This window comes from Choloepus didactylus, chromosome 2 (genome assembly GCF_015220235.1).
Source record: "Choloepus didactylus isolate mChoDid1 chromosome 2, mChoDid1.pri, whole genome shotgun sequence".
NCBI lineage: Eukaryota > Metazoa > Chordata > Mammalia > Pilosa > Megalonychidae > Choloepus > Choloepus didactylus.
In genome coordinates this window covers 37,145,076-37,158,647 of record NC_051308.1, presented here as the reverse complement: position 1 = coordinate 37,158,647, position 13,572 = coordinate 37,145,076, and the positions used below count along the sequence as shown (strand labels likewise).

General features: G+C 38.9%; 1 protein-coding gene across 3 annotated transcripts; it reads left to right on the top strand.

Annotated features, from left to right (window-relative positions):
* Positions 1–2,359: 2,359 nt before the first annotated feature.
* On the top strand, positions 2,360–13,173 carry FAM177B (family with sequence similarity 177 member B). 3 transcript variants are annotated; one of them, XM_037811463.1, is made up of 6 exons: positions 2,360–2,919; positions 4,483–4,608; positions 5,222–5,567; positions 5,690–5,756; positions 8,091–8,188; positions 12,113–13,173. In XM_037811463.1, the coding sequence occupies exons 3-6, from the start codon at positions 5,400–5,402 to the stop codon at positions 12,296–12,298; spliced, it is 519 nt and encodes a 172-aa protein (XP_037667391.1). In that variant the 5' UTR covers positions 2,360–2,919; positions 4,483–4,608; positions 5,222–5,399; the 3' UTR covers positions 12,299–13,173. The 3 variants fall into 3 exon arrangements, with proteins under 3 accessions (XP_037667391.1, XP_037667409.1, XP_037667400.1); XM_037811481.1 differs by lacking the exon at positions 2,360–2,919 and having other exon boundaries at positions 4,130–4,608; positions 12,116–13,173; XM_037811472.1 differs by lacking the exon at positions 2,360–2,919 and having other exon boundaries at positions 4,130–5,567.
* Positions 13,174–13,572: the final 399 nt, after the last annotated feature.

Sequence of the window (13,572 nt, the reverse complement as noted above, 5' to 3'; positions counted from 1 at the left end):
GGCCATCTCCAGGGAAGGGGTAAAGGAAGAAGCAGGAAGGGAGTACTGGCAGTGGCTGGGCCATACAGTGCTAATTAGCTTTTGTGTAATTACTCAATGCCAATTCTGAGCTGCATTTTAACCTGGTTCATTTGAAAACATTTTTTTTTTTTAGATAAATGAAAGCAGAACTCTAGAAAAGTTTAGGTATTATACCTTCCTGAAATTAAATGCCAAGATAGAGAAGTAGCGTGTTATTTTCTCCACACAGATTATGATGCTATGTTTCCATGAAGGAGTTAATTAAAATTAAATGAATAGTAAATAAATGTAGTGAGAAAAATATTCAATTAAGTGTAGTAATTTTAAAAACAGGAAATAAAGGCAATCACAAGTCTGTTCTCTGCTGATTTTTCCTATCTATTGGTACTTTCTCCCATCCATTAAAATCAACTAAATCTATGATTCATTTATTAAACAATTATTCATTGAGTTCCAGCTATGCATCAGGCATTGCTGGGGAAGAAGATACAGCTGTGAACAGACAGATAATAAACCCCTCCAACTGGGAGGGATAAACAAGATAAGTGAAATACAGAATGTGTTAGATGGTGTTAAGGAGAAAAAGCAAAGAAGGGGGTCAGATGTTGAGTAGCAGTGAAAGTGGGGATGAGGGAAATGGGAAGTTGCCTTGAAAGGTAGAGGAGCTCGGGCTGTTCTATTTGAATTAAAGGCCTGAAGGAAGTGAGGGAGCTATGTCTAAGGGAAGAAAGAATAGTCAGAACAGCCAGCACAAAGGTGAAAGAGTGCTTTGAGTGATGGAGGAACTACACACAGAAAGGTCAGTGTGCTTGGAGTGACGTGAGCGAGGGGAAGAGTGAGTGGTACAGAGGAGGTCAGAAAAGTAATAAGGGTCAGGTGTACAGCCTTGTAGGCCATCATAAGGACTTGGGCTTTTTCTCAAGGTGAGCTGGGAACCCACTGGAGAATTTTAAGCAGAGAAATGATATGAGCTGCCGTATGATTGAACAACTCACGCTGTTTTATGTGAGAATAGACTGTTGGGGGACAAGGGTGGAATCTGGGAGGCCGATTAGGAAGTCACTGCAATAATCCTGGTGAGAGACGATGGTGCAGACCAGGGTGGTGACCGTAGACTGGTGAGAAGTATTAGGATTCTGGAAATATTTAAAGGGTAGACCCAACAGAATTTCTTGATGGATTTGATGTAAGGTGTGAGACAAGGAGAAGAATGAATTATGACTCCAATGTTTTTGGCCTGAGAACTGGAAGAATGAGGTTACCACTCACAGAGATGGGAAGGTTTGCCAGAGGAGTAGGGTGTGTGTGTGATCCGGGTGGGGGGGCGGCATGAAAGGAGGTGGGGGCATGGAAATCGTGAGTAGAGATTTAGACGTGTTAGGATTGGGATCTCTGTTAGACATCCAACTAAAGATGTCAAGTAGACTGTTGCATATTTGAATCTGGAATTTAGGGGAAATGTATGACCTGGAGATAAATTTTCGAGTCATCTGTGTGTGTAGATAGTACTTAAAGCTGTAAGGCCAAATGAAATCATCAAGGGAGTAAATGGAGACAGAAAAAAGGCAGTCTGACCACTGAGACCTGAGGAAGTTTCCCAATCCTGAGAGGTCGGGGAGATTATATGATCTATTAATTACTTGCAAACTATCCATGATGACTGTAATTTAGGGTTTTTAAGAAACAAAAGGTAGAGGGGCTCATAAGAATTAAACCGAGGTAAAAAGTATGTTGTAGGGCAATGTTTGGTCCTCTGAAAGATCACTTAAACCAAACATCCATGTGTAGTACTTGGCATGAAGTTGGCAATGCTCCCAAGGTTTTGGTAAATAAAAATAAGTAGATTCTAAACTGTTCAGTATTGAACCATCTCTGTATGACGGGCACTGCAATTACAAAGGTGAATTTTGCATAGCACATTCTAAAGTGTCCATTAGGTGGCAGAAAAATTTCACTAAATTGATTGTGAGTGAGTGATCTGTCTCTCAACCCCCCTAAGATCTCTTTGAACAAAAACATATATATGTCCATCTAATGCACAATATGATTGTTATGTGGAACAAACTAGTATTTTCTTTAGAAAGCAAACAAATATTACTCTGTGATATACTGGTAGTGAGCCAGGTGTAGAAAGTGTGTGTGTGTGTGTGTGTGTGTTTCTTTTGGTTTGAAAATGTATGACCTTGTAAGTGGTCTTGAGAGGAGGAAATTGACTATAGTAAGACTGTTAGGTCTTATTCTTAAACTTTTGATATTTCAGCTTTTTACCTTGAAGGAGGTTCAGGGGGAAGGATAGCTGGGGCAGGGAGGGGAGGTCTTAGAAAGTAGACAACAAGAAACTCTCTTGGAAAACAATAGACAAGTTGTCTTGAAACTGGCTTGATGTTTGAGCATTCTGCAATACACCAAATCACCAAACACAAGTTGATCTCATCTTCAGTTTAGAAGTTACTTCTTTTCCTATTCTCATTAGTGCACTGGTCCTTAAACTTGCTGCACATTGGGATCATCTGGGGAGTTTAAAAACTCCGATGCTTATGTCCCACCCCCAGAGATTGTAATTTAAGTAGACTGAGGTATAGCCTGGCTTTGGAATTTTTCAAAAAGATCCCCAGATGATTCCGATATGAGTAAAAATTAAGGGTCACTGAATTTATTTAATGTTGAATGTGTAAATATAGTAGACCTTCCCACAACTCAAATATGTTCCACCCTATAAGATACACACAAGAGAACACTTCCACGTCAGCATATTTGAAGTTTCTCTATAACCTCAGCCTAGTTTTCTTCATTTATCATCTACTGAACAAACTTCTAGCACCAAACTTTTTACTACCTTCAATACCAAACACATAAGCAATTAAAAGAATGAAAGATAAAACCAGAGGGATTATGTAGGTAAGTTGCTCTTTGAAAATGCTTTGGCTTTCATTTGGTGGTGGTTGTAGAATGTTTTTTAAACCGAGTCTTTTATTTCTTGTGGCATGAATAATGTTTACTTTTACTATGGTATTATGTTTAGCACATTGTTTGTCTTAAATATCAAATGAAAATGGTTTTTCTTTGCTATTCTTTGGCATCAGAAGCCAAATGGTAACAGCTCTTCCTATTTCTTACTGAGGCTTTTCTGTGATACACTGCCACTAAGTAAGGCAGACAAAACCATCTGAACAGTTCAAGTTCCCTTGGAGGAGCCCTGAATTGGGCAGGTGTGACATCATTTTGCTGTGAATATCAGACGGGAAATGTGAATTTGGGTCACACACCAGTGTGTGAAACTGGCCTAGGGTTCCAATTTTTTTTCAGGGTGATTATTTTTATCCATTTAGCCAGCAGATGACAAATTACTTCGCCACATTTTGGGGGACACTGGGTAGTTTTTCTAGTCCAAATTTTATAGACAAGGCAGTATTTTGTTATCTTAATTTTATGCAGGTAGCTTCATTCAGCTCTCCACACTCATGGCATCTGGTATTTGGAACTCTCTTTCCTGCACTGGTATTAAAACTCCAGCCCCAAAGCTTATATTTGGTTCTGAAATCTCCAGGAGCCATTGCAGCTTTAGCAGTTTACTGTTGTGACTTTGAGTTTTCTTTCTTTTTCTAACACCTAGTTTTTCTCTCTCTCCCTCTCTCTCTCTCTTAGTGAAACTATGATTTATTGTTTGTGTTTGTTTAATTTTATCCAGCATTTCTGTATTTGGATCAGAAAGGAAAATTCCTCCATATTATCTCAGTTTGCTATATTTGCTGATATAATCTTAAAATATATTAAAAGTAATTAAGACAATAAGTGCACTTCCACATTAGAATAGTGCCTAATGTGCAATATTAAGTAAATGATAGGTACTTAATAATAGCTAGTTTTTATTAAACACTTGCTGTGTAATAAGAATTGTTCTAACTTATATGTCTTTACTCATTTACTCCTTATAACAATTTAATAAGGTTGGTACTATATCATTTCATATTATCTGTATTTTATAGATAAGGAAACCAAGGCATAAGGATATTAAGTAATAGGATTTTTGAATCTAAGCATTTGGGCTCCAAAGCTTTTCAGCTTCACTAAGTGAGGAATAATTTAAATTAATTAATTTTAATGGGAGAATCAACTGGTTTTGACAAATGTATACAGTTGAATTACCACCACTGTAATCATGATAATAGATTAGAATATTTCCATTATCCCAAAATGTTCCCTTATACCACTTTGCAGTCATTCTCTTCCCCCATCTCATCATCCCTAGCAAACATTAATCTGTTTTCTATACAATTTCACCTTTTCTAGAGTTTCATATAGAAGGAATATATGCAGTTCTTTCTTGTCTGACTTTTTAAATTAGTATAATGCTTTTAAGATTCATTCATAGTGTTGCAATTATTGGTTGCCCATTACTTTTAATCACTGAGTAATAGTCTATTAAATGAATTTACCACATTTTGTTTATCCATTCACCAGTTGAAGGACATTTGGGTTTTTCCTGTGTCTGGCTTTTTACAAGTAAAGCTTCTATGAACTTCCACATACAAATCTTTGGATGGACATAATTTCCTTTCTCTTGGAAAAGAGTTACAGGATTATATGGTAAGTGCACATTTAACTTTATAAGAAACTTACCAAGTGTCTTCCATAGTGTCTGTACCAGTTTTCATTTCCATTAGCAATGTATAAGATTCCAATTGCTCCACATCCTTGCTGACACTTGGTATTGTTAGTCTTAAATTTTAGTCATTTCAGAGAGTATGTTACGATATCTCATTGTGGTTTTAATTTTCATTCCTTAATAACTAACAACATTGTGCTTCTTTTCATTTATTTATTTGCTATCTGTAAATCATCTTTGGTGAAGAGTCTATTTAAATTGTCCATATTTTAATTGAGTTGTTTGTCTTTCACCTGTTGAGTTATAATCATTCTTTATATATTCTGGAAGCAAGTTCTTTTCTGGATATATACTTTGCAAATATTTTCTCCCTGTCTGTGCAAAGCCTAGCTTAACCGCTTTTAACCGTTACCTATATTGCCTCTCAATATTTCTTGAAATATATGGGAAACTTCTTTAGGGAGGTAGTCCTCTCCTACTAGCCCTTTGGGTTTTGAAATTAATATGGGCTAAGGGAACCCTATTAAGATTTTTGTTTGAAAATCCGATGTTCACATTTTCAGTACTAAGTGAATCTCTTTCGTTTTGATACAGAACAGAAAAATCCTTTTCTGGACTTGAAGAATTGATGAGATCACCGTGATTACCTCTGAACTCTCTTTCTTTACCATTCACTGAAAATAATTAGACACGTTTCAGTTGCAGAAACACTGCCCTGGGCAACTTGTCCTGAGGTGTCCTGTTTTTAATCTACTAGTTGTTTTGTTTCCTTATGGAGAAAGAGGGTTTCCAGCAGTTGGACCTGAAGAAGAATAGACCTTCCGAAAGGACTCCCAAAAGGATCATCCATTTTGCTGATGGAGACATCATGGAAGAATATAGCACAGAGGAGGAGGAGGAAGAAAAAGAGGAACAGAGAACTAATTCAACACTTGATGCTGTAAACACACTATCAGTATTTGGAAACATGGGGGCTGAGTGAATGAGAGACTGAACGAGACAAGATTTGTTACCACTCATATTTAATTACCTTCAACTTGGTTTCTCTTTCCTTTTTTTCAGTCCAAACCTACATGGGGGGCCTATCTATGGTCTTGGGCAGGGCGAATAGCAAGCACCTCATTTTCTAGTAAGTACTTCTAAGTTTATTTTTTCTGTCCTAAATATATAATTCTCAGAGTTGGGTGGGAATTCTGACGGCTTGGTCCACTCTTCAGCATTTTGAAGGAGTAATGGTGTGGTCTGGGTCTGTGCTGGAACATTCCTAGTGGCACAGAACCTCACATCTTCAGGAGGACCCTTCCATCCTTCGCCAATTCTTGTTAGTAAATTCTTACGTTGGCCAAAAGTCTGTCTTCTTTTAAAGTTCTTCTGATGATCCTGGCTGTCTCCCTTAGTATTAAACAAAAATCGATCTGGGTTCCTCTTTCATATGACAGATTTTCAGGTCTCTCTGATTTGACTCTGCACTGAATAAACTTTCCAGTTCTAATGGTTGTTATGTGACATCATTCCAAGTCTCCTTATCATAGTCACTCTATTATAAACACAAACTTCATTGAACCCTTTGGGGGGAGGGGCATAATAAATGGCTAAGCAGCTATTTTTAATGGATGACATTCTAAATCTTGTGTTGCTTGACTTTCACCAGTTTTCTTTAGAATGCAGTCATCAGTATCTAATTACTCATTTCCTTCTTTATTGCATATGAATGTGTATATGACAGGGAGGAAAACAACTTTGGAAATCTGAGAAAATATGCAGCTCTTAGAAAAAGATCTTTATTCATTCATGAAATATGCATTTACTGAATGCCTACCACATGCTTGGCACTGTGCTGGACCCTGAGGCACAAAGACAAATGGCAGTCTCTGCTTGCAAGGGGCTCAATATTAAGTAGATAATATAGACCAGTTAACAAGCCTATAATTATAATTTGTTGTCGCAGTTGCCAGGATAAAGGAGCCTGGGGACGATGAACTGAGAGACTCAGAAATGCTGACATACAGAGGAGATACATTAACAGAGCTATGAAAATACGTCTGGCTAAGGCCAACTTGGGAACTGGGGCAAGAGAGTGACCTGGGGCATGAGGGGCCTTTAAAATACAGTAAAAGGTGATAGGGTTCTTTAGTCAGATGGTATCAGCCTCCAAGGAAAAAGAATAGCTTTTACACAAGGGTGGAGGATTAATGATTTAGAAGTCACATTGGGGACCCAGGTGAACACAGACACTACCCTGATCATGGTACATGGCAGAAGAAATGCTGTCTTCCAGAGAGATCTATGCTTTAGTTGATTGACGCTCTTACTGATTGAAGAATAAGAGGTGAAATATTTTGGAGGGAGGAACCCAGAGGAAATTAGGTAAGGGAGAGGAAGCAAAACATCAATATAGGACTGAGAGTATGGAGGAAGACAGGTGACCACAGTGGTTCACATACTGTGCCTTGACCCAGGGTGGCAGGGAGAGGATGCCGTGAGGATTCCACAAAGAACTGTCGTGTTAAAGTGCTTCTGATTGGGGCCTTTTGATAGAAGTGGAGGCATAAATGAGCTGGCCGTCAGTGCTGTGCTCTCTTCACGGAGACTTGAGTAGAGTTGGAAACTAAATGGTAACTAATTAATTATTTCAATTTAAAATTCTAGTAGCTCTTAAACAGTAAAGCCTCCTAAGCTTTATTCTGATATTTTAGAGACTTCTCTTCTACATGTGTACTAGTTACTGTGGCAAATGCACAAAATAAAGAACTACAATATCTTTAAAAAGATAAAGCACATAAAATGGAGAGCCTGATTTTGATGTACCATATGAACAATATCCCTAGAGGTGGAGTAAGTCAGGGGAATCAGAAAATCCTTTAACAGTGGGTCAGAAGTCCTCTAATGTTAAAGGAAAGCATTTCTAGGAAGCACCTTTAGAAGACCACTCATTAATCACGCTAAACCTTTATCCCTTACTCAAATAATCACAGTGCTGAGCCTGCAGACCACGTTGCTACTGTCACTGGAGGCAGTGAAGGGAGGCAGACAGTGAAGCTGCAGGGATTTGTCTTGACGCATGGATGAATTTCTGACATGGTTCTTGTTAACGCTGGATTGAGTTTTTGGTGTAATTTGGAATAAACTCACAGGTGATGGTCAGCTGATATACATCGGGAAGGGCAGCATCAGTTCTGATTAGCCAGGACCCTTGCTGTAGCTGTTAAGTATTTTGAAAATCCTTCCTGATAATACACACCTGGAAAGGATAGTTTAGATGTGATCCCACGTGAAGACAAAAAAATTTGACAAATTCCCTTTGAGTCCTAGAATTTTTTTAGAGTTAAGAGCAATTGCAACCTTTTGTCAGCCTTGAAGTTAAGTGCAGTAATAGATCACTTGCAGGCAAATTTAAATTCTTGGCATTGCTTAGCTTTAGTTATTAATTCCATTTACCAAAATGTTTGTTCTCTCCTTTCAGCATGTGAATTCCTTGGTGGAAAATTTGCTATCTTCTTTGGTCTTAATCAACCCAAGTATCAGTATGTCTTAAATGAGTACTACAGAATGCAAAATAAGGTATGTAACATACTGTCGGGACACCCAGGGCTCTGATATGGGAAGGTTGGCTGCTCCAACTTTAGGCTGGTGTAGAGGAGAATTTCCCTATGTACCACATTTTCACTGAGCAACTTTATTTTTTAAATTCCCTTCACTCCCATGACACCTTTTCCTTGCCCAACCCCTGTGAAGTTAGAATGTCATGAAGTGGGTCAGTGAGGATTGTTGAGTGTGAAAGCTGAAGCTGCTTTAATTTTTTAAATTTTATTGTGGTAACATATATACAACATAAAATTTCTCATTTTAACTGCTTTCAAGTGTACAATTTAGACAGTATTAATTACATTCCCTATGTTGTGCTGTCATCACCACCACCCATCACCAAAACTTTTCCATCATCCCAAACAGAAACTCTGCACCCATGAGAAATCAACTCCCCATTCCACATGCACCCTACCCTGCCCCACATTACCTGTAGTCTATTTTCTCTGTCTATGAATTTACCTGTTCTACTTATTTCATATAAGCGAAATCATACAATATTTATCTTAAGGAAGTTTTTTACAAGAGCATCTCTAGGGGAAGACGGCAGCATAGAGAGGAGTGTAAGCTAAGTAGCCCCCCTGGAACAACAACAAAAAAAACCAGAAACAACTAGTAAATAATCTGGAATAACTGCAGGGTGTCAAACGAGACCATCCACTCATCATACACCAACCTGAATTGGGAGGAATGCCTGAGATCACAGCATAAAATCTGTAAGTAAAACCTGCAGATCCAAGCCGGCAGCCCCCTCCCCCATAGCCCAAGCTGCAAAGCCTCGTGGTGCCAGAGAGAAGCTCTCTCCCAGCAAGTGAATACAGCTCAGCTGAGCTCCAACTGGGGTTTTAATTAGTGAGTGTGAACTGCTCACTACAGGTACGCATCCCCAAAAAGCAGACAGAGGCTTTGGGTGATGACTGACCTTGGAGAGCTGGAGGGTTGCCTTGGACTAGCTCTGAAGGGGACTGTCTGTTCCTTTTTCGGCTCAGTGGAGAAAGCCCCAGTCATTTTCAGTTCCCAGTGCTGTGACTCAGAGAAGGGTGGAGATAGCAGAAGCAGAGAGAGACCATTGAAATGCTAACAACCTCCCTCTAGGGGGTCTATCTTCTCTAACAGGAAAGGAGTGGGGCCCTTTCCATTCAGAACCAGACCCCAGAGCCTGGGGGAACACGGCCACACCTCCTCACACCAGTCAAGAATTATAGGCTAACAGGCATCACCTGCTGGGCAGAAAAGCACAGTGACCTGAGGCATCACAGGCTGCACCAATTTTCTAAGACATGCCCTCAAGGGAAACCAGATACTGAATATTTCTTCCTTCTGGGACCTGAGCCTGTTCTAGTCTGGGAAAACTTGATTGGGATAACCAAGGAAACCATGCCTAGACAACAGAAAATTACAACCTACACTAAGAAAAATGAAATTATGGCCCAGTCAAAGGAAAAAACTTACACTTCAACAGTGATACAGGAATTGAAACAACCAATAATAAGTCAATTCAAAAGTTTAGGGAAGATATGGCAAAAGAGCTGAACCATATAATAAAAACACAGGACGTACATAAGGTAAAAATTGAAGGTTCGAAAAAACAACTGGCAGAAACTATGGAAGTGAAAGGCACAACACAAGAGATAAAAAACACACTGGAAACATACAACAGCAGATCTCAAGAGGCAGAAGAAAACACTCAAGAACTGGAGAACAAAACACCTGAAAGCCTACACGCAAAGGAGCAGATGGAGAAAAGAGTGAAAAAATACAAGCAACGTCTCCAGGAACTTAAAGACAAAATGAAAAGCAAGAATTTACGTGTTATTGGTGTCCCAGAAGGAGAAGAGAAGGGAAAAGGGACAGAAGCAATAATAGAGGAAATAATCAATGAAAATTTCCCATCTCTTATGAAAGACATAGAATTACAAATCCAAGAAGCTCAGCATACTCCAAACAGAATAGATCTGAATAGGCCTATGCCATGACACTTAATAATCACATTACCAAACATCAAGGATAAAGAGAGAATCCTGAAAGCAGCAAGAGAAAAGCGATCTATCACATACAAAGGAAGCTTGATAAGACTATGTGCAGATTTCTCAATAAAAACCATGGAAGCAAGAAGGAAGTGGGTTGATGTATTTAAGATACTGAAAGAGAAAAACCACCATCCAAGAATCCTATATCCAGCAAAACTATCTTTCAGATATGAGGGAGAGCTTAAAATATTCTCTGACAAACAGACAATGACAGAGTTTGTGAACAAGATACCTGCTCTACAGGAAACACTAAAGGAAGCACTGCAGACAGAAAGGAAAAGACAGAAATGAGAGGTTTGGGAAACAATTTGGGGAGACAGTTGCACGGCAGTCTAAGTACACTGAACAAAGATGACTGTGAATATGGTTGAAAGAGGAAGGCTGAGACCATGTGGGACACCAGAACAAAAGATGAACGATAACGACTGGGACAGTGTAACTCAGGGAAACCTAGGATGCTCAAGGAGTGTAATAAAAGGTACAAATATGTTTTTACATGAGGTAGAACAAATGAATGTCAACATTGCATGGTGTTAAAAAGAGTGTGGGATTGGGGGGAAAAGACAATGCAAACTGGAGACTGAAATTAACAGAAACATTGCATTATGCTTCCTTTCATGTAACAAAGGCAATATACCATAGCTAAATGCATTTGGGGGGTAGGAAATAGGGGAAGGGTATGGGACTCCTGGCATTGGTGATGTTGTCTGACTCTTTGTTCTACTTTAGGTTAGTACTGTCTTTCCTTTTGTCGCTTTCTAGCTATCAAGTTCTTTTTTTTATTTGTTTGTTTTTCTCTCTTTTTCTTTTCTTTTTCTTTTGCCTCTCTGTCTTCTTTGACTCTTCCTCCATCTTTGTGGAAGAAATGGAGATATCCTTACATAGTGAGTGGCGATGGTGCTCAATACATAAATACGTGACTATACGGGGAACCAACGGCTGTTTACTGAGGACAGAATGTATAGTTTGTGAAGAAAACCACCTTAAAAGAAATGAGTTGATGAAGAAACCTTGAGGGCACTATATTGAGTGAAATAAGACAGACACGTAAAGGCAAATATTGCAGGGTCTCACTGATATGAACTAATTATAATATGTAAACTCATAGAAATGAAATATAAGTTACCAAGATATAGAAATGAGGCTAAAGAATGGGGAGCAGTTGCTTATTATGAGCAGAATGTTCAACTAGGGTAAACTTAAATGTTTGGAAATGGACAGGGGTGATGGTAGCACGTTATGAGAATAACTAACAGTGCTGAATGGTGTGTGAAAGGGTGGAAAGGGTAAGTTCAGAGTCATGCCTGACAACAGAAGAAAAGTTGGAGGTTAAAGATGGGAATGTATAAAATAGTGAATCTTGTGCTGGACAATGTCCGTGATTAACTATACAAATATTAGAAATCTCTCTCACGGACTGGAACAAATGTATGTCACTATAACTAAAAGTTAACAATAGAGAGGCATATAGGGAAAAAATATATACCTATTGCAAACTATATACTACAGTTAGTAGTATTTTAACATTCTTTCATCAACAGTAACAAATGTACTATACCAAAACTATGAGTCAATAATGGAGCGGGGCATGGTTAGGGGTATGGGAGGATCTGAGTTTCTGTTTTTTTTTTTTGTCTTTATTTCTTTTCTGGAGTAGTGAAAATGTTCTAAAAATTGAAAAAAAAATTAATTTTGTTGATGGATGCACAGCTGTATGGTGGTGCCGTGGGCAATTGATTGTACACTTTGGATCTTTGGATAGTTGTATGGTATCTGAAAAATCTCAATTAAAAAAAAAAGCATCTCTACAAGAGTGGAGTTCAGAGGTATTTGGTTGCTCTGTTGCACTTTTTCTCCTGTCTCTCCTTAGCAGGAAAGTGAAAAGGAAAACGAAGGGAATGGTTCAAATGCCCAGTCAGCCTCCGTTCCTAATGAAAAGTGTCACCTGAAGGCTGGGAGCCGAGAGTATGGAACCAGAGGACAGGACTTCGCCGAGGGCATTCCGCAGTGGAGCATCTCATCAAAGGATGGCCTGGTGTCAGATTCCAACCCATGATGAGGCAGCAGTGGCTGGAGTTCCCCAGGATCTCTGTTCCTTGACTACTGATTACCATGGCAACAGCACCACAGGTAGCACTTCTGATTGCCTCATGATTTATTCTCAAGTATCCAGGAATTGCAAGCAACAATCAGATAATTTCAGTTTCTTTCTCAATATGAATTTTTATTTATAACACTCCCTTCCTACCTCCACCCCAGGATTACAAGTCCTGTGAGCCAGTTGAGATCTGTTAGTACTGACATTTGCACAGTAATATAAATGACTGAAGGAACTTGGGTCTGGGGGTTTGGGGCTGCAACTCTTTGGCTTTGGGCTAGGGTGCTATAAAGACACTCCTGTTCCTCAGAAGAGCCTTTGGGTACCACAAAGTCTGAGTAAATCCCCTTCCAGGTTTTGACATAAGATGTGTCCTTCCAAACAACCATCCTGGCTTAGTTGAGGCTTGCTTCACAATAAGCAAGTGTTGCAAATACCTTTGTTACAAGATCTTTACCAAAGTCTTTAAGAATTAGGTGCTCTTTTTTTTTTCTTCTAAACCACAAATAAATAAAGTTAAGCTCTAGAAAACATATTTTAAAAAATAGATGATTTTATTTTTATTTGCCAACAAATTTTCAAAACCTAAAAAGATCAAATACAGAAATCATAACTAGATAACACAGGCTGTACTGGCCAAAGGTAAATGTGATGTGGTCAAAACCACAGGATTGGCAGTAAGAACATCTGAGTTGAAGTCCCAGCTCTACCACTTTCTAGTTGTTTGGTTTTATGTGTCCAGATTTCTGAGCCCCAGTCTCCTTCATTGTAAAATACAGGTGGCAAATATTTGTTACTCAAAGGCTTATTGTTAACAGAATGAAATAAAAAATATGAAAACACTTTTTAAACTGTGATTCTCCGTTGTTAATATTTAATTAATGGCTGTTACAGATTGTTACATTGGTGGTCTCCAAAGAATGATGGCTTCTGTAAGTCATTCCCTTGTATGGTCCACCAGCACTGATGCTGGGCTTTGACATGTGACTTGCTCTGGCCAATGGGATAGTAGCAAATGTGATACAACAGAGGCCTGATAGGCACTTGCACATTGAGGCTTGTTCACTTGGAAAGCTCCCTATTATAAAGAAGCTTAGGCTAGACTTCTGAATGTTGAGAGAACATATGGAGAGAGGTCTTCAAGGATGAAAGACCATCTTACACATTCCAGCCCCAGCCAAGCACCCAGCTGAAGCAGCCACATGAGTGACCTAAGCTACCCTATGAGAAGT

Excerpts from the sequence above, each read along its gene's own strand:
- FAM177B (XM_037811463.1), top strand. The coding sequence starts at position 5,400 with ATGGAGAAAGAGGGTTTCCAGCAGTTGGACCTGAAGAAGAATAGACCT. Across the intron at positions 5,757-8,090 it reads AGCAAGCACCTCATTTTCTA|CATGTGAATTCCTTGGTGGA; the intron begins GTAAGTACTTCT and ends CTCTCCTTTCAG. Across the intron at positions 8,189-12,112 it reads ACTACAGAATGCAAAATAAG|CAGGAAAGTGAAAAGGAAAA; the intron begins GTATGTAACATA and ends GTCTCTCCTTAG.